Source organism: Capricornis sumatraensis, chromosome 8 (assembly GCF_032405125.1).
Source record: "Capricornis sumatraensis isolate serow.1 chromosome 8, serow.2, whole genome shotgun sequence".
In the NCBI taxonomy this organism is placed as follows: Eukaryota; Metazoa; Chordata; class Mammalia; order Artiodactyla; family Bovidae; genus Capricornis; species Capricornis sumatraensis.
In genome coordinates this window covers 68,272,230-68,297,159 of record NC_091076.1, presented here as the reverse complement: position 1 = coordinate 68,297,159, position 24,930 = coordinate 68,272,230, and the positions used below count along the sequence as shown (strand labels likewise).

Here is a 24,930-nt window from a genome sequence, read left to right as displayed (position 1 = left end):
CCGGTGGGAGGGGAGATGGACCAGGGTGAGGTGGACAGAGGACAGTGTCCCAGCTCCTGGTCCCCCGCCCCGGTGGAGGGGCGAGGGACCAGGGTGAGGTGAGGAGAGCGGAGATTTCTGCAGAAGTCTGCACCAACTGGGCTTCTGAATAAAGGGATCTCCCTGGTGATGTCTCCAACTTTATTGCTGGCTTTTTTCTTTACAAGGTTTGCTGCTTCAGCTCTTCACCTTGACAGCAGTGCCCAAGGGAGCTTTGCGTGTGTATTTAAGTAAGATCTTAATCCTTTCTGAGTGGCATTAAAGCTGCCATCAGGAGAGCAGGGCAGCATGGGCCTTGTAAACAGAGGGCAGGCAGGGACCCCGGGAGTGAGTGGGAGGGCTTCCGGAATCAAAGACGGAAGGCTCTATGATTCCAGAAGCCTCCCACCCCACCCACCCACCCATCCATCCCAGAAGAAGCTGGTCTGCTAGTTTGTAAACCCTCAGCCTGGGAGGTTGGCCCAGCGCTGTTCTCCTTCACTCCTGGGCTGAGGTTGAAAACTTGGCCACCTTGGACAGCGCCCACACCAGCCTCTCCCAGATTCCAGCCCCTTCTGCATCCTTGAACAAAGGTCTGATGAGCATCTCTGTGTGCCAGACTTCCTCAGCCACCCACACACCCCTGAGTGTCGACATCTGGGGATTCAAAGCCACATTTTCCATACCTACCTACTCAGAGACCCAGATGGTTAATGGCGAGGAACAGGGAAGTGCTCGTAACACTTGCAGTTAGTAGTCAATTAAGTGGGCGTGCCGGAGTAACCTAGAAGACAACACAGATTCAAGATGACTCAGGTCTCGTCCAAACCAGATGACGCCCAGCGGGGAAGCAGTGCAGGTATTACTTCCAAGGGACACCAGTGCAGAAGGGGATGGTGTACAGGCAGAAGGGGGCTTGCCACCTGAACCTGAGGGTGTGGGGCTTTACTGCAAAGCAGATGACCTGCGCTGTCCTATTTGAGTCATTGATTCAGAGCAGAGGGCATTCTGGTCACCACCATTGATCTCCGGGATTGAGCTGATTGATCCGCCTGCACCCTTTCCTCCTCTCCTCCCTTGTGTGTGCATCCCTCTTCAGAGAGGGGGTGCCAGTTCAGACAGGCGGGCTCTGACCAGATAGGCAAGTGCCTGTCCTGTGCAGGCTGTATTTAATCCCCGCAACAAACCCCTGAGCCAGGTACTATTACCTTTCACCTGCTACAGATACAGAAGCCCAGGCTTGGAGAAGGAAAGTGACTTGCCTAAGAAAACACAGTCATAAGTGGTGGAGCTGGGCTCCGATCAGGCTGTCTGACCCCAAAGGCTATGCTCTAACATGACCTTAGCGTTACGACACCCAGAGGCAAGACTTATCCTTCATGCATGGAATTTATTGGAAACCAAGGGAGGTCATTGTTTTCATTTTAAAGATTTTTTGATGTGGACCATTGTTAAAGTCTTCATTGAATTTGTTACAGTATTGCTTCTGTTTTGGGTTTTGGTTTTTTGACTGTGAGGCATATGGGATCTTAGCTCCCAGACCAGGGATCGAACCCACACCCCCTGCATTGGAAGCCGAAGTCTCAACCACTGGACCACCAGGGAAGTCCTCCAAGGCGGGGCGGTCTTCATAGACAGTAAGCCCTGCTCTTTAATTCCTGCCCAATGATAATATTCCAAATCCAAGGCCATCGCATTTTGTAACAATTATAACTAGTCTCTGCTCAGCATGTCTGATGGTCCAGGCATGTGATAAAGGGTTCACGTGTGTTATCTCCTCATCACATTCCTCTGAAGTGGCTACTGACACCCCCATTTTATAGGCAGTTCAAAGAAGTGGAATCACCCTATTTGCTCAGCCAAGAAATCCTAGAACTGGAGTAGAAACGTCCCCAAACCTGTGCCTCTAGCCAATGCTTGAAGCCAAGATGTATCTCACTTCCGCTAATGATTATAGGGCTGAATTTAAATACTTTAACATCCAGTCTTGGGACTTCCTTGGCAATTCAGTGGTTAGGACTCAGCTTCCACTGCAGGGGACATGGGTTGAATCCCTGCTCAGAGAACTTAGATCCTGCAAGCCATGTGGTTTGGCCAAAAAAATCAAAATAGCCTGATCTTTTCTCTGTTTTGCCCAACTTTGATCATAAATTCTGTAGATCAGAAGCCATGGCTGCACCCCTAGAGCCTAGCACAGGGTTTGGCACACGGCAAGCACTAAACGAAAGAGTACATGCATAAATAAAGTTATACTGCTTAAAGGTAGGTGTTCTGGCAATTTTTATTTGGATTTGCTTTTCTTTAGCACCCAAGGGTGGAGAAGGCAATGGCAACCCACTCCAGTACTCTTGCCTGGAAAATCCCATGGGCGGAGGAGCCTGGTAGGCTACAGTCCATGGGGTCGCTAAGAGTCAGACACGACTGAACGACTTCACTTTTACTTTTCACTTTCATGCATTGGAGAAGGAAATGGCAAGCCACTCCAGTGTTCTTGCCTGGAGAATCCCAGGGACGGGGGTGCCTGGTGGGCTGCTGTCTGTGGGGTCGCACAGAGTCGGACACGACTGAAGCGACGCAGCAGCAGCAGCAGCAACTAAGGGAGGTGCTGGAGGACACCTGCTTTAAATTTTCCAGGCTAAAATTATCACAGCTGTGCGTGATGGCAAAGTCACCAGTTCATCACCGTGCTGGCATGGACCCAGGGTTTCGGGGGGTGGAAATTCATAGCCCTGACTAGCACTGGTCCTTTGGTTTGCTGCTGGGCAGAGGTGTGGCTTGCTTCTCTGTCTTCTGCCTCCCTGACCTCCGTGGGTTCACACTGGACATTTATTGAACTGTCATCCTTTAGGTTTGTCAGGAATCCTCCCTGGCCCTGGCTTCCTACCCCGGAATGGCTTTACTCTGCTGATATGCATACCAGCCCACATTTCTTCTTGACTTCTCCCAGTCCCTCTGAAAATGAAAGTGTTAGTCACGCAGTCCATTGTGACTCTTTGTGACCCCATGGACTGTAGCCCACCAGACTCCTCTGTCCATTGAATTCTCTCCCACCAGACTTCGCTGACCATGGGATTCTCTCCAGGCAGGAATACTGGAGTGGGTAGCTATTCCCTTCTCCAAGGGATCTTCCTGACCCAGGGATCGAACCCAGGCCTTCTGCATTGTAGGCAGATTCTTTACCACCTGAGCCACCAGGGAAGCCCATAGTCCAGGACTAATTTGCAGTCATTTAAGGAAAGTCTTTCTGCCGCAAATGGAGGGCAAGTGGGTCCAGATCATTACCTTCTAGATTCTTTTATCAGTATTCAAACCCCAGACCCTGGATCTTAGGCCAAGCCTTGGATTATTCTATTTCTGATCTGGAAGGAACGCTGGAGGTCCCCTCCAGTGAATGGCAAACTTTACTCCCCATGTCTCACCCCCATTCAGCCTAAGCAGCTGTCTGCCCTCTGCTCTGTGGGATAGGGGTGTGGGTCAGGTTTCTTTGAAAAGAGAGTCTTACTGCTTAAACATTGGGCAGACTTAGAACTAACCTCCTCGCTTCACAGATATGAAAACTGAAGCCCAGAGAATTCAGGGGCTGTGTCCAGGGTCACATAAGTAGCCAGTCCCGTCCCCAGTCGACCATCCTGCCACCATCCAGACTGACCTTTGGCCCTGCCTGGGGTCAGGACTCCCGTCCCTGGATAGGGTGAGGGAAAGGTCAGGGCATGGAGGCTGGACCTTGCCGCCTCCCTGCTCTGGTGGATCCCACTGGGGAAGCTGAAGGAGCAGAAGCTGGGCGCATCTGCAGGGACTCACACGGAGGAAAGAGCCAGCCTGGGAGCTTCCTCTGTCCAGCGGTAATTAATGAGGAGCGCCTTGGGCCGACAGCCCTGCCCAGCCCTGCAATGCAGCCTCCTCCACCAGCCCCAGCCGGAGCGTGGGAATCCTTTGTCATGCAGATCTCTGCCTGCCTGCAGGCCACCCTGAGATTTTTTTTTTCCCCCCTCCTGTTATATAGGGTTGACCCCATGGCTCAGCAGTTAAAAAAAAAAAAAGTTATCTGACAATAGATCAATACCTAATTAAAGCCGAAGGGGAAGCATGAAAGGGGAGAGGAAAGATTTATAGTTGCCCTGGGAGGGGAGAAGGACTCTGGTGTTCTTAGTTCATGACAGTTTGTGTTTTCCATGAGAGATGACATCCCCCTGGAGACGAAGAACCTGTTGTGGGGAATCTCTTCCTGGTAGGACCGCACTGAGCTCGGAGCCTTGAGAGCCATCTGGGGTGGGGGCGGCAAGCGATGGGGGGAGAAGGCAGATGACATTGCTGCTACCTCTCCAGGCCCAGGGTGTCAGGTACCCTGGTTCCCAGGCGGGCCCCAGCCTCTTCCTTAGGAGCTGACCCTCCACCCCCATAGGGCCTGCAGAACTTGGCCTTCTGCCTCGCCCTCCTCTCTCCACCCAGGCAGCGACTAATTGGCTCAGGAGCCTGCGGGCATTTTCCAGTGGTGATTTCTGCACACTCACCCCACCAGCCACCTCTCATCCTCTGAGCCCTGGGTTCTAACTCCCAGTTATTTTTAGTCTCCTGTGTCCTTCCCTGGAAGCCAAGGCATTGATCACACTTAAATGAGACCAGAACAATGCATTGCTCATCTCCTCTCGGCCCAGCTTCCCTCCCAGGACCAAAGTTTCTCATCCTCCAGACCAAGAGTCTGTACCATTCCTTTCCCCCAGGGGGTATGACATCATCTTTCTCTCTTCCCCGGAGCTTCTCAAGGACATTTTTCCTCCAGAGATGCCCAGCTCTCGAGATCCTGTTGGTCTTTTGTAGTTTCCCTCGGCTGGAGGTGATGCACAGCAGGTTTCTGGGTGCTATTGAGAAAGAGTGAGGGTAGAGGGTGGAGGTTGACAGTTCAGGCAGTGGCTGCTGGAGAGGCCAAGAGGCAGACCGGGACTCATGTCCTGGCTCCAGCCATTCCCACCAGGTGACTGAGGCCTCAGCCTCCTCGTCTCTGCAATGTGGCTGTTAGCGCCTGCCTCAGCGAGTGGGCTGGAGGGTCACACAAAATGTTTGGCAGGTGTCTGACACATAGCGCCCCATAAGGGTGGCAGTTTCTGCAAAACTACTGCTACCATTTTCTTGTCGTTGCTCAGAACCCTGAGATAGCACCCGGTGAGGCCAGATCGCCAGGCAGATAATCTGGGTTGGAGCTCTACTGTGGACAAGTCATTTCCCTCCTTGAGACTTCGCTGCCCAGTTGTAAAAGGAGAAGTTTGAACCAAATGGCCCTTTGGGTCGTAGATGAATCTTTCAGGAAGCTCCAGGGTGATGGAGCTTTTGCTCTGGAGTCTCAGCCCTTGGGCTGCAGCAGCCCAGCGGCTGGGTCTAGGGGTGGGGAGTGACTCCAGCATCCTTGAATTCTCCATCTCTCTCTCTGCACCAGGGTCCTTGGCAGTGTCTGTGGCTGACATGACCGCACCGGTGGTGGGCTCCTCTGGAGGGGTGTATGCACTCGTCTCTGCCCATCTGGCCAACATTGTCATGGTGAGCACCCCTGTCCCTGAAGTCCTTTCTTGGCCCACCCAACCCCTTCCCCGCCATCACTGGGCCTGGATGTTAATCTACCAGAGTTGGGTTTTAGATTCTCTTCTGTGCTCCAGCCTGGGCTCGGAAAGCCGCAGGCCAGTAGCCAAATTCAAGGACACTTCCTCACCCTCTGCCGGGCCACTTCCAATGGGTCCCTTCCGTATATGATTCCAATTTTCTCCAGCCTGGCTTTGCCTGTCTCCCTATTTCAAGTCTTTGCTACTTGGTGGCTTTAAAAAGTGAAAATTCTTGACCACTAGCACCCATCGAAATTCGTTGTTTCTCATACTTTGGTAAAAGTAAAGGGCCTTAGGGGTTTCCCTGGTGGCTCAGTGGGTAAAGAGTCTGCCTGCCAATGCAGGAGACACGGGTTTGATCCCTGATCTGGGAAGATCCCAGATGTCACAGAGCAACTGAGTCCGTGTGCTGCAACTACTGAGCCTGTCTCCAGGGCCTGTGAACTCCAGCTACTGCGCCCGCATGCCCTAGGGCCCCCGCTCTGCAACAAGAGGAGCTGCCGCAACGAGAAGCCGTCACACCGCAACTACAGAGTAGCCTCTGCTCACCGCAATCGGAGATAAGCCCTTGAAGCAGTGAAGACCCAGCACAGCCAAAAATCAGTAAAACTATAAAAAAAGAAGTAAAGGGAGCTTAGAGATGATCTCACCAAAATTCTCAAATAGGAAAGGAGGCCCTGACAGGTTAAATGACTTGTCCAAAGTCACAATCAAATTGGTGACAAAAATGGGGTCCTGAGCCCACATCTCCTGGCAACCATTTAAGTGTCACTGTCCTCCACCAGCCTGTCACAGTGTCTGGACACCGTCATCCCGGTTCTCAAGTTCTTCCTCGCCTTTTCCTGAAAGGCAATCTAGTGAACTAGCCAACAGCAGGGGCTGTTACTCAGCTTAGATCTGAATGGCAGCCACCTACTTCCTGAAGAGTGACCTTGAGCAAATGACTTCAGTGCTTCGTGCCTCAGTTTCTAGATCTATGAAATGGGGTGGGGTGGGACAAATGAGATACGGTGAAAATAACCGCTTGTTGGTAAGTGTTAGCTTCATTCCTGACCCCTCACAGAAGAGGCTGGGGTGGACTCAGAGTAGAGACAGGACCTTCAAGGCAAGAAATTGAAAGCCATCTGATAGTCTTAGAGGAGGCCAAGGAAGACAGCTTCCTTGTTTTGGAAGCGATCTGAAGTTTGGAGGCTGAAAGAGGAGTCGTTGGCAGTGCTTGGCTAACTCTGCCTGATGCCCCCCACACAGGCACAGCCCAGGTCTTACCTATCTTTTACCCAGTGCCTGGGATAGGGCTGGACACATGGCAGAGGGTACCCACTGAATCTGGGGGCAGGCAGGAAGGAAGAACTCGGGGTTAGGGCACCAGGGACCGTGTCCAGGAAAGGAATGTCTTCTCTTTGGGATCCTCTTGTTCTCTCTTCCCTCCCCCATTACTGTCTTCACCCACATGGCAGATATTCAGATGCTCAGTTACAACAGTTCATAGAGTTCCTCAATTCCCCCACGTCTTATTTATTTAGCCCGCGCTGCCAGGCATGTGGGATCCTAGTTCCCAGACCAGGAATCAAATCCGTGCCCCCTGCAGTGGAGTCTTAACCACTGGACCACCGGGGACTCGCCTCCATTTCTTCTTTATCATTGCTACTGTCGGCTGCCCTGCTCCTCAACACCATTCCCTCTCTGTGCACCAAAGTCCCCTTTGTACCCTGAGAAAGAGAGCTGCTGCTGAGGCTGGAAAGCCCATGTGAAGGTGTGTGTGTGGGGGGGGGGGGTTGAGGGCAGTAAGTGTGTTTACACACAGGGTGCGTGCCTCGGTCTGCTCAGCACCTGGGAGCCCAGGGCCGCCTCACGTGACCCTTTAAATGGGTCGTTCTGTATCAGTGCCACCGCTTTCCCCAGACACAGCTTTTCCTCTGAATTCTGCTCCCGCCACTCCCCCCTCCCCCTGCCCCAATTCCTTTCTGCAGGGGGAGGAAATGCCCTCCTCCCCCAGCTGTTCCCCCCAGGATTTGTCGGTGTGGAAGGACATGAACCGGCACAACTGAGAAGGGAGAGTAGGCAGGGCTTCATAACGATGCCCTGTTTCCCTCCTCGCCACCACCTGGGAAGTACTCTGGTGTTCCCGGAAGTTCCCCTGGTGAGGGCAGATGCAGGGCTCAGGGTGGGGCGTGGGGTTGAGGAGAGGGTATTTGAGAGCAGTTTTCTTCCAGTTTGTGCTTCTTTCTGCAAGTAGCCAGTGGTGGTGCAGCTGAGCTGTCCCATCCGAGAGCCCAGTGCTCTTCCAGACGGACATGGCTTTCTCTGGTCAACGGGGAGCTTTGGGGTCCCCTGGAGCATGACATTTGGTAGCCCTCCTTTAAAAAGCTGTGTGCTGTTTATTGGACAGTGAAGAATGCTCATTTCACTCACTTGCTTCTTAGAAAGGTCAGCTTCTTTTCATCAAGAGGCTACCTTTACCCAAACTAGCTCAGCGCCCAGCAATTCGGACATGCATTAGGACAAGCCAAATGAAATTGGTATTTCTGTGGGTCAGAAGCATTTCAACCTTGGCAGTTTGATGTGGTTCAGCCTAATAGATGATGGATTTTTTTTTCTCCCCAGAATGTTAGCAAACATAAGAGGAGAGTTCTTTTTTTTCTTTATTTTTATTTTATATTGGTGCTTTCAAACTGTGGTGTTGGAGAAGACTCCTGAGAGTCTCTTGGACTGCAAGATCAAACCAGTCAATCGTAGAGGAAGTCAACCTTGAATATTCATTGGAAGGACTGATGCTGAAGCTGAAGCTCTAGTACTTTGGCCACCTGATGCAAAGAGCCAACTCCTTGGAAAAGACCCTGATGCTGGGAAAGATAGAAGGCAGGAGGAGAAGGGGATAACAGAGGATGAGATGGTGGATGGCATCACGGACTCAATGGACATGAGTTTCAGCAAGCTCTGGGAGATGGTGAAGGAGAGTGAAGCCTGGCGTGCTGCAGTCCATGGGGTCACAAAGAGTCGGACCTAACTGAGTAATGAATAACAAATAGTTGATTTACAGTGCTGTATTAGTTTCAGGTGTACAGCAAAGTGATTCACTTATACATATACATATATCTGTTCTTTTTCAGTTCTTTTCCTGTATAGGTTATTTCAGAATATTGAGTAGAGTTCCCTGCGCTGCACACTAGGTCCTTGTTGATTATTTTGTATACAGTAGTGTATATACGTTTAGGGGGGTTCCCAGGTGGCACTAGTGGTAAAGAATCTGCCTGCCAGTGCAGGAGACTCAAGAGACATGGGTTTGATCCCTGGGTCGGGAAGATCCCCTGGAGTAGGAAATGGCAACCGGCTCCAGTAATCTTGCCTTGAGAGTCTCATGGACAGAGGAGTCTGGCGGGCTACTGTCAATGAGGCTACAGAGTCAGACACGACTGAGCGACTGAGCTCATACATTTAGACTGTTGATCTTTAATTCCAAAATGAAGATTTGGTCTGCGTGTATATACCCAATAAAGCACCTCATTGGAGCAGAAGGAGAGAGAGCATGCACCTGTCAGGAAATGTGGATTTGAGGTCTGGTATTACCATCTATTATGCTGTGAGTTTCTTAACTCCTTAGGGATTCTGTTCTCTCATCTGTAATCCTTTCTTCACAAAGTAGTTGTGAGAAAGACATGAAAAAAAAATGCATGTGAAAATGTCATTTATGTGGCAGATCATCATACTGGGAGATCCTGTAGGTATATGTGTGTTTATGTTAGTTGGTTCAGTTGCTCAGTCGTGTCCAACTCTTTGCGACCCCATGGACTGTGGCACGCCAGGCCTCCCTGTCCATCACCAACTCCCGGAGTTTACTCAAACTCATGTCTGTTGAGTTGGTGATGCCATCCAACCATCTCATCCTCTGTCGCCTTCTCCTCCTGCCCCCAATCCCTCCCAGCATCAGGGTCTTTTCCAGTGAGTCAGTTCTTCGCATGAGGTGGCCAAAGTACTGGAGTTTCAGCTTTAGCATCATTCCTTCCAAAGAACACCCAAGACTGATCTCCTTTAAGATGGACTGGTTGGATCTCCTTGCAGTCCAAGGGACTGTCAAGAGTCTTCTCCAACGCCACAGTTCAAAAGTGTTTATATATATATATTTTTTTTCCTTTTTAACAATTTGTTCCTTTATTTAGCCTGAAACTTTTTATAAAGGTAAAAAATAATTTTAAGGAGGAATATCATCATCATTGCATTTGAGCTATTTTGATTTAAATTTTGTTTATTATTTTTCTTTATTTCTTAGTTGAAGGATAATTACTTTACAATGTTGTGTTAATTTCTGCCATACATCACCATGAATCAGCCATAGGTGTACACATGTCCGCTGCCTACCACCTCCCACCGTCCACTCCTCTAGGCTGTCACAGAGCCCTGGTTTGAGTCCCTGAGTCATACAGCAAATTCCCACTGTCTGTTCCACATACGGTAGCGTCTGTGTTTCCGTGCTTCTCTCTCATTGGTCCCACCCCTGCCCCGTCCATGAATCTGTTCTCTGTGTCTGCGTCTCCACTCCGCCCTGCAAATGGGTTCATCAGTACCGTCTTTTTAGATTCTGTGTGCATGTGGCATGCTTAGTCGCTCAGTTGTGTCCGCCTCTTGCCACACCACAGACTCCAGCCTGCCAGGCTCGTCTGTCCATGGGATTCTCCAGGCAAGAATACTGCAATGGGTTGCCATTTCCTCCTCCAGGGAATCTTCCAGACCCAGGAATGGAAGCTGGGTCTCCTGCATTGCAGGCAGATTCTTTACCAACTGAGCTAGATTCTGTGTGTATGGGTTAATATGCGATATTTGTTTTTCTCTTTCTGACTTATTTTACTCTGTGTAATAGGCTCTAGGTTCATCCACCTCATTAGCACTGACTCAGATGTATTCCTTTTTACAGGTGAGTAATATTCCATTGTGTATATGTACCACAGCTTCTTTATCCATTCATCTGTCAGGGACATCTAGGTTGCTTCCATGTCCTAGCTATTGTAAATAGCACTTCAGTGAACATCGGGGTAACGTCTTTTTCAATTATGGTTTTCTCAGGGTATATGCCCAGTAGTGGGATTGTTGGGTCATATGATAGTTTTATTCCTATGTATATATTTTATACATATTCTTTAATTACAAATTCCACCAGATGTCTGCACAGGGAATAATCTGAAAATGTGTACTTTATGCTTCAGATACATAACAGAAAAATGTCGAACCCTTCTGTTCTCAGGACTGTACTTAAGTGAAAGAGTCTGGCTGAAATGAAAGCGTGTCCTATTTTTCATAAAAAAAAAAAAAAGTGCTTTGAGTTTCAAAAAGCTTGTTTACATCAAGGGATTAAATCTAGAAAATATTTCAACAAACGATCTGGATGGCATTAAAGACCTGCAATCAGGACTTCTTTTTGAAATTCTAAAAGTATAAAGACACACATAATTGAATAATTTATTAATTGCTTTTTGCTGGGGCCCATAGAGCAGACTTTCATTTTTAAATATACAAGATGTTTTCTTATACTTTGCCCCATTCAATAGATGTTTTTCTAAAACGTTTTGAGATCTAAATTTTCACAAATTGAACCGTACTGTCAAAGCACAGGAGAGATTGTTGTCTGAAAGTCGCAGAAGATTGCTGTGTTACAAGGTTCAGTTTATTAAGTAAAAAGCCTGCTGTAGGATTTTTACTTAATGACATCTAATTTTATCTGTGTCATGCTTTCTTGTTTCCTGTGTTGGGTTTTCGTGAAGTGATTTGACAAGAAGTTGTTTCCACTGGGGGTATGTAAAGCAGTCTGGGAACAGAACCTCCCGCCTGGGTTTCAGCCTGTGAGCTCTTAGCTGGTTGGATGAGCAAGATGCTGAGAGGCCTGGTTCCCATCTTGTTTGCTGTTGGTGAGTTACCATCTCACCCTGCAAGGCTCTGGCAGAGAATGAAATTAAAGGACCTGAAAAAAGTATATATTCCCCAGGGGCCTGCAGGCTTTTCAACATTTATAGCAGCAGCAGTGCTGGCGCTGTGTGAGATTTTTTCCCCTTCTCCTGTTGTTCCACTGTGCTTATTTTATTGGAGGGAATAATGGGGAGGGGGTGGGAGATGAGGCAGCTGGTGCAAAAGAGTGACTTTCTCGTTTAACCCCTCAGCTGCTGGGAGGCTGGTCACTCGCTGACTGTTCAGTCAGCTTTGGGGGGCAGCTGGGGGCAGCCGACAGGGACAGACAGCACAGACAGACAGAGCATAACCTTGCCTTGGAAGTGTGGGCAAACAGAGCCCTGGACTGGGAACCTTGTCAAGCTCGACCTTAACTCACTGTGACCTTGCCCTAGCCCCCCTTGACCCTCAAGTGCAGATGAGAGGGTGTGACTGGATCAGCTTGGCAGACTCCAGCATCTTTCGGGGCCAGGCAGGTGTGGTGGATGAGGCTGGCCCGGGGCGGTGTGTGTGAGGGGGTGTGGGGTGGGAGCAGGGCACCCATGTGGGAAAACTGGAGTTCCCTGGCTTCATCCAAGGTCATTGAGATTCTGCAGAATTTTTTTTTTTTTTTTTTACTTTTTCTACAATTCTTACAGTTAACTCACTTGTTTTGTTTGGGGCTGTGCTGGGTCTTTGTCGCTGCACACAGGCTTTCTCTAGTTGTGGTGCCGGGGCTTCTCATCGTGGTGGCTGCTCTTACTGCGGATCTTGAGCTTTAGGCGCATGGGCTTCAGTGGTTACGGCACAGGGGCTCAGCTTCCCTGTACCGTGTGGGATCTTCCCAACTCAGGGATCGAACTCGTGTCCACTGCACTGGCAGGAGAATTCTTAACCCCCGGCTTCCCAGGTAGCGCAGTGGTAAAGGATCTGCCTGCCAGTGCAGAAGATCCAGGTTCAGTCCCTGAGTCAGGAAGATCCCCTGGAGGAGGCTCCTGGAGTCAGATGGATTCACTGCCTGCGGGAGCGTCAACCCACTCCAGTATTCTTGCCTGGAGAATCCCATGGACAGAGGAGCCTGGTGGGTGAACGTCCATGGAGTTGCAAAGAGTCAGACTTGACTCAGCACATAGACATGACTTGCATGCTTCTTAACCACTGGGAAGTCCATTTTTGTACAATTTTAAAAGGTTACTTTCTGTTTACAGTTATTACAAAATATTGCCTATATGGCCTGTGTGAAACAAAACATCGCTGAGCCTGTCTTACCCCCAGTCGTTTGCACCTTCCACTCTCCTACCCCAATTTTGCCCTCCCACTGGTCGCCGCTGGTTTGTTTTCTGTATCTATGAGTCTACTTCCCTTATGTTCTGTCCACTAGTCTGTTATATTTTTTAGATTCCACGTGTAAATGATATCATACAGTATTGGTCTTTCTCTGACTTATTTCACTTAGCAGAGATTCCGAAGGTTTAAAACCGTTCTGCAAGGCGAACTCACTGTCTTTGCCGCAGGTCTAGATACTATCAGACGTTTAGATGGATGACCCTTAACGCGTTCCAGTCTGTGTTCTTTTTACACATATTAATTCATTTCACCTTCGTCACAATGAGGTGGGCAATGAGGTACGTACTGTTACCTCAAATTTATAAACAAGGACCCTAGCAGAAAGGAATTCTGAGTCATCCCAGTGGTGATCTGGCCAGACCAAAAATACAGACGGTACTTTTTAAGGCAAATCCCAGGTAGGACCCAGAGGGGTGTGGACCTCAGCTGAAGGAGAGTGTGACCAATACATCCTAAACTTACTTTGCCCCAAAGTATCAGTCAGAACCCAGGGAAAGAGACATGAAGTGAAATATCCAGAGGGCTTTTATGAGGAAAGGGATATTAGAAGTGTTCCGCATCACTTTTTTTTAAGAGTGGTCAGTACATTCATATCATAGTGCACTACGAATCACCATCTATCTTCAGAACTCTTTCCATTTTGCAGAACGAAAACTCTATACCCTTTTAACAACAGCTTCCATTCCTCTCTCCCCCACCTCCTGGCAACCTTTAATCTATTTTCTATCTCTGTGAATTTGACTCCTCTGTACCTCCTATAAGTGGAATCAAATGCTATTTGTCTTTTTGGGAGTAGATTATTTCACTTAGCAGCATAATATCTTTAAGGTTCAAGTTTGGCATGAGTCTTAACTTCTTTCCTTTTGAAGGCTGAGTAATATTCCACTGTGTGGCTAGCCCACCTTCTATTTCTCTGTTCATCTCTCCATGGATGCTTGATTTGCTTCCACTTTTTTGGCTGTTGTGAATTACACTGCTGTGAATGTTGGTGTCACTTTTAAGAGAGAATGAAGACCCGTGGGTGGACATCACAGGGAGGCAAAGCCTGGCTGGACAATGGCAGGAAGAACTTTTCCGTGACTGTAACCCTTTCCTGGGGCTGCTCTAGGAGCTGGGGAGCTCCCCGTCACAGGGGCTTCTTGGCAGGGGTGTCCCTATGGGAGGAGATGGCCCATCAGGTGATTCCCAAGGTCCCTCCCATCCTAAGGCTTCCTCTTGGAGAGGAGCCGAGGGGCTACCCACCTTCAGCCAACTGAGCCAGCTCGGACTGGGTTGTCAGATCCAATGGAAGGCACCAACTGCTGTTCTGTTCCCTGTCCCCCAGCGAGAGTCCCCTGTGGGCAAACCCCAGCGGGGGACAACGTTGTCCTGCCATCTGCTTCTGAGTACAGAACATGTCAGCAGGCAGAGATCAGACTTTCCCACCTGAAGAGGGACCGGGTATCACTCACCTCACCTTTTTTTCTTTTTTTTGGTTGCAGCATGTGGGATCTTTAGTTGTGGCATGTGGGATCCAGTTCCCTGACTAGGGATCAAATGTGGGCCACCTGCCCTGGGAGCTCAGTCTTAGCCACTGGACTACCGGGGAAGTCCCTCACCCTGCTTTTTGTGAAGAAAGACATGCTGATCACTGAGGAATAATGGGGAAGAGGGAGGCGAAGGGCGGAGAGCTGAGTGTGCAGGATTTCTGTCTTTGGGACAGCGTCCGTCCATTCCGCTTGGTCCACTGAAGCCATAGACATTGCTGTCCATGCCAGTGTTCAGGAGCCCGGTCAGATCTCATGCATGGGTCCCCCTCTTTCAGAGGAGTTCAAGATGTGCCCTTGAGCTGGGCCTGGGCCAGGCAGCAAAGGCAGGGGGAGGTGGGTGGGAGAAAACAGAAGCGGGGCATCCCCTCTTGCCTCCTCCCCCAAGACTGATGTTTTCCAGGGAGATTCCGGGCTCCTTTCTGCTTCTGGGTAAATGGAATGGAGCTTTGAAAGCACTGCAGGAGTGCCCCTCAAAGGAGCCCTGTGGCGAAGTCTTTTGTAAAGTGAACAGTCCTTTTGTAAGGTGAATAATTGTGCTCTGATTATCTGCTTTGGAGGTTCAGAGTGTTCAGAGATTCTCAGGGGAAAGAGGGATTTGTCTGAAGGGCATTTGGCCCACCCCGTTTCCAATGCTTGATTCTCTCGAGCACCCGCTCTGAGTGATGCGAAGCCCCCATGTGGACCCCTCTGTGATGGGAAACTCACCATCCCATGGATCATTCCATCTTTGGACAGCTCAGCTGATTAGAAATGGCAGCTTATCCTGAGCTTAAAAAGAAAAGTCTCTCTCTGAAGTTTTATCCGTTGTCTCTGCTTACAGGTTACACTAAATATGCCTTTTGCTTGTGTTGACTCACTTGATAGCTGACCGCAGTGAACTTGACCTCCCCCAAGTCTTCTCCTCATTTGTTTCTCAGATGCAGGATTTTGAGTCCTCCTGTCGTCCTGATGGTTCGTTCTGTTTTGACTTGGCTTGCTTTGCCGGCCTGCATCACTTTGTAACCATGAGACCTAGCAGCTGGGGCAACATCCAGATACCTGTCTGTGTCGTGGAGACAGGGACTCGTGTCTCCCAGGATCTAGATTCTCTTCCTATGTTGGCACAGCTCCAGAGCTTTAATGACAGTAACAAACCTACCAACCCCTAAAATCTCAAAGCCGTGCTGGGACTACGCCACAACCACTTCATTCAGGATTTAATAGAGATGATTTCTTTTTAAACTCCATCTTTATTTTCATTGTACTCCAACTCTTTTAGCATTTCCTCTGTTTACAAATTTTCTTTTTTTAATTTTTAAAACTATTTATTTTCACATGTATTTGTTTGACTGTGCCAGGTCTTAGTTGCAGCATACAGGATCTTTAGTTGTGGCATGCAAACTCTTAGTTGTACCATGCGGGATCTAGTTCGCTGACCAGGGGGTGAACGCTGGCCCCCTGCATTAAGAGCATGGAGTCTTAACCACTGGGCCACCAGGAAAACCCCATGAATTTTATTTTTAAATTTATTTTTGGCCTCGCTCTACAGCTTGTGGGATCTTAGTTTCCCGATCAGGCAACAGACCCGAGCCCTTGGCTGTGAAAGTGCGGAATTCTAACCACTGAACCACCAGGGAATTCCCAGAGATGACTTTTTTAAATGTCAGCTTTTCCTAGGCTGGCTACCTCTGCAGAGAAGTGGTCTGATCTGAAACTAATGAAACTCTCTCTTTTTTTTTTTCCCCAGAACTGGTCAGGCATGAAGTGTCAATTCAAGCTGCTGCGGATGGCTGTGGCCTTGATCTGCAGTAAGTTCTAATAGGGCTGGCTGGGGAAGGGGGACCCTGTGCCAGTCCTGGGGGAAGTAGAGATGGCACAGTCTCTGCTCTTTAGGGACTTGTGGTCAAAAAGAGAAGGGAAACATGTCCGCAGTGTGGAAAGAAGTGGGGGCTACAGGAGGGTCTGACCTACAATACTGCTCCCTGACCTACTTTTCACAGACATAGACTGTGCAGAGAGGAAAGTCCACGTGGGATGAGTTTCTAGCTCAATGGTCAGATCAAGAAAAATAACCTTTTGGGGCTTTTATTCCTTTTGGTTTAAAAAAATTTCTGGTTCCAGTATTTTTATTTAAAAATGTTTTTCCTTCCAGTTTTATTGAGATAAAATTGACACGTGGCCCTGCATGAATTTCAGGTGTACAGCCTGATGATTTGACTTATATACATTATGAAATGGTTAGTACCATCAGCTTAGCGAACATCCATCATCTCGTATAGTTGAAGAATTAAAGAAATTGAAAAAAAAATTTTTTTTTCCTTGTGAGAAAAGTAATTTCTTAACCTTTTGGGTCACGGAGTCGATCCTTTGAGATCTCCTACTGGAAACTCAGGATTACTTTCCAGAAAAAGGCACATATGAGCGAGCTCACATCGGCATGCATACATACACACACTCTGAAACTTGTAGTTTAGCAAGTTCACAAGCTATCGCGAATCCACGAACCCTTGAACAGGTGTGATGAGGGCCTTCACTGAGAGACAGTCTACCTGCAAAGGACATTTTGAGTGTGAAAGAAAAGACAGGTGTTCACCAGGCAGACAGGATGCAAGAGGCCACTTCAGGTGCAGCAGAAACAAAGATGCAGAAGAGTGAAGGGTAAAGGCTGGCAAGTTGGTTAAGACTGACCCGCGAGGTTTAGGACTGAGTGTGATTGTGTCAGAGATCACTGGAGTCAGACCATGGAGGGATTTAAATGCAAAGAGAAAAACTGGGCTTCATCCCCAGATGCACTAGGAGGCCAGTGGGGGGCTTTAGATGAGGGAGATGTTGACAATTTTGAGTTTTCAGTGACTCATCAGACTGCAGTGTGGAGGGGGAGGTGTGTGCAGGGGATGAGACCAGAGGCCAAGAGGTTCATTCTGAGATGGAAAGAGATGAGTCCGAACAGAAGAGAAAAGAGGGACACACAAACTCTCATTCAGTCCCCAGAACATGGTTATGAAGAGCGGATTGTTTTTAGGCTTAATTTACAGGCTCAGAACATGAAGGTCACCCTCCTACAGGTGGTAGAGGCAGAATTCAGAGTGAGCCTGTGCTGTCTCTAATGCCCTGCACTTTCGCCAGGCTGGGCAGGAGCTCCGGGACTATCTCTATCTGGGTCAGCCACTTGGTTTGTGGGGAAGAGGAAAAACTGAGCCAGAACAGATATGGAATGGATAAGGGGCCCCAGGTGGGCTCCACTTAAATCCACTTCCACATCCTTTGTACCCCATGGCTTTCAGGGTCCTCTGGTCTCTGTTTCCTGGATGGGGTTGGAGATTTCTAATCCCAGAAAGGGCCTTCCAGCTCTAAAACTCGCAGAATCTTTGAATCAGGGGGCGGCAGGAAGGGAGGCTGTGGGAGGCAGTGGGCTAGGAGCTAGGGGGAGCATAGCTTCCTCATCTGCTCAGATTGAATTCGTCTGTTTGTAAAAAACGGAGCAGAGTCATGAGTCTTACAGTTAAAAGAATACAACCTGGGGACTTCCCTGGTGGACCAGTGGTTAAGACTTCTCCTTCCAGTGCAGGGGCTGCAGGTTAGATCCCTGGTTGGGGAGCTAAGATCCTACATATCTCCTGGCAAAAAAAAAAAAAAAAAAAAAAAGGAAGAAAAAACAGAACATAGAACAGAATTGTAACAAATCCAATAAAGACTTTAAAAAAGGGTCCACATAAAAAAATTTTGTTTTAAATAAAATAATCTAACTACGAGCATTATAAAAACTAAAATGCTGTTTTGGAACTGAGACCAATGTCACTCCAACCTCCCTTGGGGACTGCAGGGCCTGCAAGGCAAAGGCAGGAAGATGCCCTGGGACCCGGGGAGGCGGGAGGAGGTAAGGATGTGTGTCCCTCGCCACTCCTTTTCCGCCATCTATTGGCCATCCCTGGGGTTGCAGGGCCCAGGCCTGGAAGCTTAGGCAATTCCCTAATGAACATCCTTGGAGGTGCTAGCATCTCTGGGGTGGTTAGGGTGGAGAGAGGCACCCTGGTTTAATTAAATGGTAACCTAACAAGGTTCTTTGGGTGATAGGTAATAAAATGGCACTTATCCCTTCAAGAGAGTACATCCCCGTTGAATTGGCCAAGCCGAGTTTGCACAAGAAGGATGGATTGAAGAGCGGGATAGGGGCATTTTAGACTCTGTTAAGATTACATTCTAACACTTTGTTGAGATTATTTATTTCCGTTCCTTCTTTGCCCTTCTCTCCCTTCATCGCTTCCTTTCAACCACAAAAGTACCAGTTCTGAGGGTTCTCCAGGGTTTAGAGCTAGTACATGAGGACACTTAGTAAACTGTAAAGGGCTAGCACATACTGAGATTCTTGCTGATGTCCCAGCAGTGTAGCCTGGTATGTAGAGTCTGAGACTTTATACAGGTGGGGAAACTGAGCATGACTGCAGGGGTGCAGGCCCTTTGGCCTTCTGCACAGAGCTGTCCCCTCGGCCTTAAGGTCTTCTCTCTCTTTTTAAGATTTTTTTCTTGATATGGACTATTTCTAAAGTCTTTATTGAATTTGTTACAGTATTTTGTGGTTTTGAATTTTTGGCCACGAGAGCTGTGGGCCCTTAACTCCCTGCCTTGAAAGATGAAGTTTTAACCACTGGACCACCAGGGAAGTTCTGGGTCTTCTCTTGATATTCAAATGTCCCTCCTTTAGGAAGATTTGGCCTGATTCTCCAAACTAAAGAATCCTCTTCTTGAAACACAACCTTGATTTTAAATCACCTATTTTTTTGTCTTCCCGTGGGGTTTCTTTTGAGCTTCCCTGATAGCTCAGTTGGTAAAGCATCCGCCTGCAATGTAGGAGACCCCAGTTAGATGCCTGGGTTGGGAAGATCCGCTGGAGAAGGGAAAGGCTACCCAGGAAAGGCTACCCACTCCAGTGTTCTGGCCTTTTACCGGATTATCTTACTGTGTAGTTATATGCTGGTTGATCGCCAGATTCTGTAAGCCCTGGGAGAACAGTAGTGTGTTTGCTGTCTTCATGATTATATTTCCAGTGCGCACAGCAGTGCTTGGCCTGTTGGGTAATGAAAGAATTAGTGGCTGGATGACTGCGTGGCTGGCTGGAGTGCAAGACCTCTCGTTCAGCTCCCGCGCTGTGCCCTCCGGTGACCTGCCTGTGCTTCCTCCCCTTGCAGTGAGCATGGAGTTTGGACGGGCCGTGTGGCTGCGGTTCCACCCATCAGCTTACCCTCCCTGTCCTCACCCGAGCTTCGTGGCGCACTTGGGTGGCGTGGCTGTGGGCATCACCCTGGGTGTGGTGGTCCTGAGGAACTACGAGCAGAGGCTGCAAGACCAGTCGCTGTGGTGGATTTTTGTGGCCATGTACACCGTCTTTGTGCTGTTCGCCGTCTTCTGGAACATCTTTGCCTACACCCTGCTGGACTTGAAGCTGCCGCCGCCCCCCTAAGGGCCTGAAGGACCTTGGTCTGGGAGAGGAGGGAGAAGCAGCATCAGCCTAGAGCAGCTGTATTCTTTTTCTCATCACCAGCTCAGTGAGGCCAGAGAGGAGAGGACAAGAGATGCTGGGCTGCTGTAACATTTGTGTTCAGATCTGAACAGACCGTGGAGGCCTTTTTCTGAAGGCACCTGCTGGAGGAATTGGATGTAGCTTCTGTAGTTCTGAGGACCTCAGGCCAGGGCGAAGGCCTGGGGTGAGGTGAGAGGGGCCGTCCCCTCGGGCTGGGCGTGTCCCACGTGTTCAGGGACACAGGCTGGGCAGCAGCCTTCTCCTTCATCCACCACCCAGAGGTACCTAAGAGTGGAAGGAAGGCCCGCGGCTGTAGCAGCCAGGCAGGCCCTGTCCACCCCAGAGGTCGCTATGGGCCAGGACGTGTTCCCTCCATAGCTGTTGGGTATGGAGCTCTGGATTGGAAGGGGGCCTGGTGGTGGAGGATGGTCAACTTTGGTCTGGGCTGGAGGTACCCAAGATGCCCTCCCATGCCTGTCGCTGGGCACTGGGGTACCCACCAGTGGGGCTCTCTCTCAGGCCTGGAGAGAGCAGAGGGAGATCCTACAGCTCCAGGGCCCCCCTTCCCCCTCCTTGCCCTTGGGGTACATGTGAAAGGAACCTGATGAGGGAGGCAGTAACTTTTTTCAGGGCTTCCCCAATAGCTCGGATGATAAAGAATCTGCCTGCCGTGCGGGAGACCCAGGTTCAATCCCTAGGTCGGGAAGATCCCCTGGAGAAGGGAATGGCTACCCACTCCAGTGTTCTTGCCCATCAGGCAAGACTGTAGCCCACCAGGCTCCTCTGTCCATGGGATCACAAAGAGTTGAACAGGACTGAGCGACTTTCACTTTCACTCCCCTCCTCACACCCCCAGCGGGAAGGGAAGGGTATCAGCTTCAGACTTCTCCTGGGTGCTGACGTCTCACACCAGTGTCTGGACATCCATCCCCTTTTGTTTAGGGTCTTTTCCTCCCCTTCCACTGCCCACAGCCCCCAGTGCGCCTGTCCTCTGCTTACAGAGCCAATGTTCTGGTACGTGTGTTTGTGTGTGTGTGTGTGTGTGTGTGTGTGTGTGTGTGCGCGCGCACATATGTGATTTGGTGGGCAGATGCACGTGTGATGGGAAAGACGATGTGAGGGCCACTGGAGGCTGCAGAGGAAACCTGCACAGGGTGGAGGCTGTTGGGGAGGCCACCTGAGAGGAAGGGGGCACTGAGAGATAGGAAGCTCACCCCCTTCTTCCCCATCCCCATTCCTCCCGGGTGCCTCCCTGAGAATCCCTGACCAGCGGGAGACTGCTGCTGTGGAGGGAAACCTCCGGCGCGTCCAAGGACCTTGAGGATGCTGAGGTTTCCCTCCCCTTTGCCACGTTCTGCTCTGACTCCTGTCTAGAGGAGCCTTCCTGTCTGAAAAGATTCTGTTGTGTCTCCCTTAGGAGGGAAGGAGCTTTGGGGGTGCAGGAAAGAAAGGCTGGAGCAAGAATGTTGGGGCCAAGTATCCTTTCAAAGTTGGGGGGCACAGGGATTCCAATTCAGACAGGAAACTGCTCCTGGAGAAGAATTGGTGGGTGCTTGGGGGAATATTGCAGGCGAGGAGGACAGCCCTCTGATTCTCAGAGCTGGGAGGGCACGTGGAGATGGTCAAATCTGCGCCCCCACCCCAAAACAAGTGGCAGAACAGGGCTGAGGCAGCGATCCGCTGCAGGAGCTGGTGCCCACTCTGAGGGGAGGGTGTGGGGAGCATGGCTTTTTACGAACTGTGTCTATGCTGCCCTGGAAACTCCCTACACTGACAGCCCAGAGGGCTGTGTTCCTGCAGGAACGGGGCCGCCACAAGCCTGTCAGAGCCCTGACTCTGCTAAGGTCCAGAGTCAGCCAGGCCAGCTATTCAGGGGTCTTGGGCCACTGTGATCAGCCATAAATGGGCAGGGTCTTCCTACCCTGGGACACCCCTACTCACTCCCGGGCTACGCCAAGCCCTTCCCTGTCTTGGCCCAACGATGGATTGTTCTGGTCCCCACGTATGGCTCCCGAGGCCACGCTACACTTGTGCCAACACTGTGCTAAGGACACCTGGGGAGATGCGCCCGGGTCTCTGGCTGAACCGTGCCAGTCTGTCCCTGCCAGCCATCCTCCGCCCTCCTGAGGGCCAGGTGTGGTCAGAAGAGTGAGCTTCTTAGGAGAGGAGACTGAGCTGGAAGGGAGGCCGAGAAGACGTGGGCAAAGATGGGGGTGGGGGGTCTCCGTTGTGGGCTGCCATCCCTGCTAACCCTGAGTGATGCTGTCCCTTCTGGGAGCAACAGAGGCTGCTTGTGCCCCGCTGGGAGGCAGGGCATCACCTCTCTGCTGGCACCTGAGCGTCTGGGATGTGGTGGAGAAAGTGGAGACACTTCTGCCTTTATCTGGTGTGGTCTGGAGTGGGGGGCTTCCTCTCAGGTGTGGGAAGACTGAACCGCAAGAGTCTAGAAAGCCCATCAGGGAAGCACTCAGTTCCTTCAGGGTTTCAGATGGAAGCTTGTTACTGAGAAGGACTGCATCAGGCGGAGGTGTGGAGTCTTGGGCTGTGAGACCTGGGATGCACTAAGGGCTCCTCTACACCCTGCGCCACCAGCCCCAGCTGCTCCTGGTCCACAAGCAACCTTGAAGTTCTTTGTTGTGCTCAACGCCCACCTCCGCCGCCTCTCCCGACCACCACGTCCAAGCAGGACCACGCAGTGGTGGCAAGAAGTCACTTCAGACGCCCCAGGTCTCCAGCCCAGCGCCGGCAGACAGCTGTCCGGTAAGAAAGGTCTACTTCTGGGGGTCTGGCTTCCTCCCGGGCAGGCCCCTCTGTTCCCATGTTCCCTCCTCATCCAGTATGGCCACCTGATCGGGTGCTGAGAAGCAGAAGGTGGAGAGAATCTTCAGGCTGTGGAAGCCAGTCAGCCTTTTATCCACAGGCTTCAGACACTGAAAACTGAAGGTTTCCCAAACAGCAGCCCCGGACTCACCCCCTCCTTACATGGAAGAGGAATCACAGAAACTGGGGAAAGGAAAACGGACCTTCCAAGGAGAAATTTCATTTTAGTGACACCACTTATCATTAGTTTTTTAATTAGGAAAAGCTCTTGGATGAGGTGCTTTTGCCAGCTCACAGGGTTCTCAATTTCCATGAGAACCATTCTTGGCCAGAGGATTAGGGGAGTCGGTGCTCACCAAGCCTGGATCTCCCTGCAGTGTCCAGTTTCGTTTGCAAATAATGCTGATTCCCGGGTGCAGTGGAAAACCCTTTCCTGGCATCATTCATGTTCCCAGTGCTGGCCGGAAAGCTCCAATATTCCTCTGCCTTAAAAAACTGCCCAGCCCAATACCTGTCTTCCCCCTCCCAGGACTGGAGTAGGTGGAAAAAAAAACCCACAAGCTGCAGTGTTTGTTTCTAAATATTTTTGTATCGTGTACATTCTGTATATTTTTGTTGTAACATATTATTTGAGCACAGATTCCATTAAAGATTTTTTTTTCTTTAAGTCATTGGTTATACAGTTATTTTCACCAGTTTCACCGGTTACTCAGGAAGGGCTGGCACTGGAGCCTGTTTCATCTCCATCTGGGTTAGGGTTGGGGAGGCAGGGAGGGTGGACGACGGTGGGGGTGGGTCTGTGATGTATGCCCTATGGATGGGGCATCCATGCTCAGCACTGGTCTTTTCAACTTGGTAGTTCTTAACCTTTCTTGAATACAGTTCTTTTGAGTGGTTGATGAAAGCTATGATTTTTCTTCCCATAAAAATGCACAGACAGACAATTCTATGTATAATTTAGAGGGAAAGGGCTATGAATAAGAAAACTCATCTAGGGTTTCAGGTCATGAACCTCTGTGCCAGCCGTCCTGGTGGGTGCCTGGCCTTCCCCTTCCACTCTTACACTGTACCCCAATGAGAGCTTAATATTCTATTATTATTGGATGAGTCTTCTTCAGAATATCCTAGATACTTCGTTCATTACCCCAATAGCCTAGTCTTTAGGTCTTTTTCTTCTTTTTTGCCATGTGCCCTGACTAGGGATTAAACCCATACCCTCTGAATTGGGAGCATGGAGTCTTAACCGCTGGACCACCCGGCAAGTCCCTAGGTCTTTCTAGGGGATGTCAGCATCCTGATCCTAAAACAGGAATAGGAATGTCCTTGGGGTGAAAGCACAGACAGTTCACTTACAGAAGGGGAAAATAAGAGGAGAGCAAATGTTAAAGGTATTCTGGTGCTTGGTATGTTTAATAATCAAGTGGGCTTTGAGTGGGTGAAGCCTGAGAAACCATCCTCACCAGTTTCTCTAAGCTAATGGCAGTGTATGTAGTTTGGCCATTCACAACTTTCAGTGGAGGATTAAACTACCCTGTTAAAATTCAGGTTATGGGAGTTGTTTCCGATCATGTTTTCACATCAGTTTCTTGTGTATCATTTGCAAATATTTCTACATGCTTTCTGGAATGGCAGAAGTCATCCCAGAGCAAATTTTAGAGCATGGTTCAGGCTCAAGATCTAGGATCTGTTTGGAGTGTGGGGAACAGAGTCCTGTCAGCAGCCGTGGTCCTGGGACTTGGTTCCCAAAGGCAAGCTCCCTGGCAGCCGGCAGTCGTTGAACCAGCGCTGCCTCCGGCCTCCTACCACTCTGCTCTTCACTCTTGCTTCCTCCTTTCCACCAGCTTCTCATTCTCCCTATAACTTAAAAGCTACCGATAATAGGGTAATTATACAGACCACTTAGTGGGTACCTACTATGTGCCAGGGCACTGGGCAAGGCACTTTCAGTCTTATTTAATTGCACAGCTACTTGAAGTGGGCATAAGTACACCCTTATCTACCCATGAAGGGAAGGCTTAGAGAAGTTCAGTAACTTGCCAGCAGGATCGCAGCCAAGACGGCCTGGTTCCAAAGTTCCTGTGCTCAGCCCTCGGGTGTTTGTATAGGACTATAAGGACACTTAAGTTTGCAGAAGCGCCAGGGCGTTTGTTTAAAGATCCAGTCTCGTGGCCCTGGGTCTGGAGCCATCTGGTCAGTCATGAACCTTGGCGTATTT

General features: G+C 49.8%; 1 protein-coding gene across 2 annotated transcripts in view; it reads left to right on the top strand.

Annotated features, from left to right (window-relative positions):
- Window positions 1–19,835, top strand: part of RHBDL3 (rhomboid like 3) — a 50,999-nt gene extending 31,164 nt beyond the window's left edge. For both annotated transcript variants that reach the window (XM_068977831.1, XM_068977830.1), the window contains 3 exons: window positions 5,450–5,550; window positions 16,125–16,185; window positions 19,564–19,835. In XM_068977831.1, coding sequence (XP_068833932.1) covers window positions 5,450–5,550; window positions 16,125–16,185; window positions 19,564–19,835 — 434 coding nt within the window. The remainder of the gene's footprint in view (window positions 1–5,449; window positions 5,551–16,124; window positions 16,186–19,563) is intronic.
- Window positions 19,836–24,930: the final 5,095 nt, after the last annotated feature.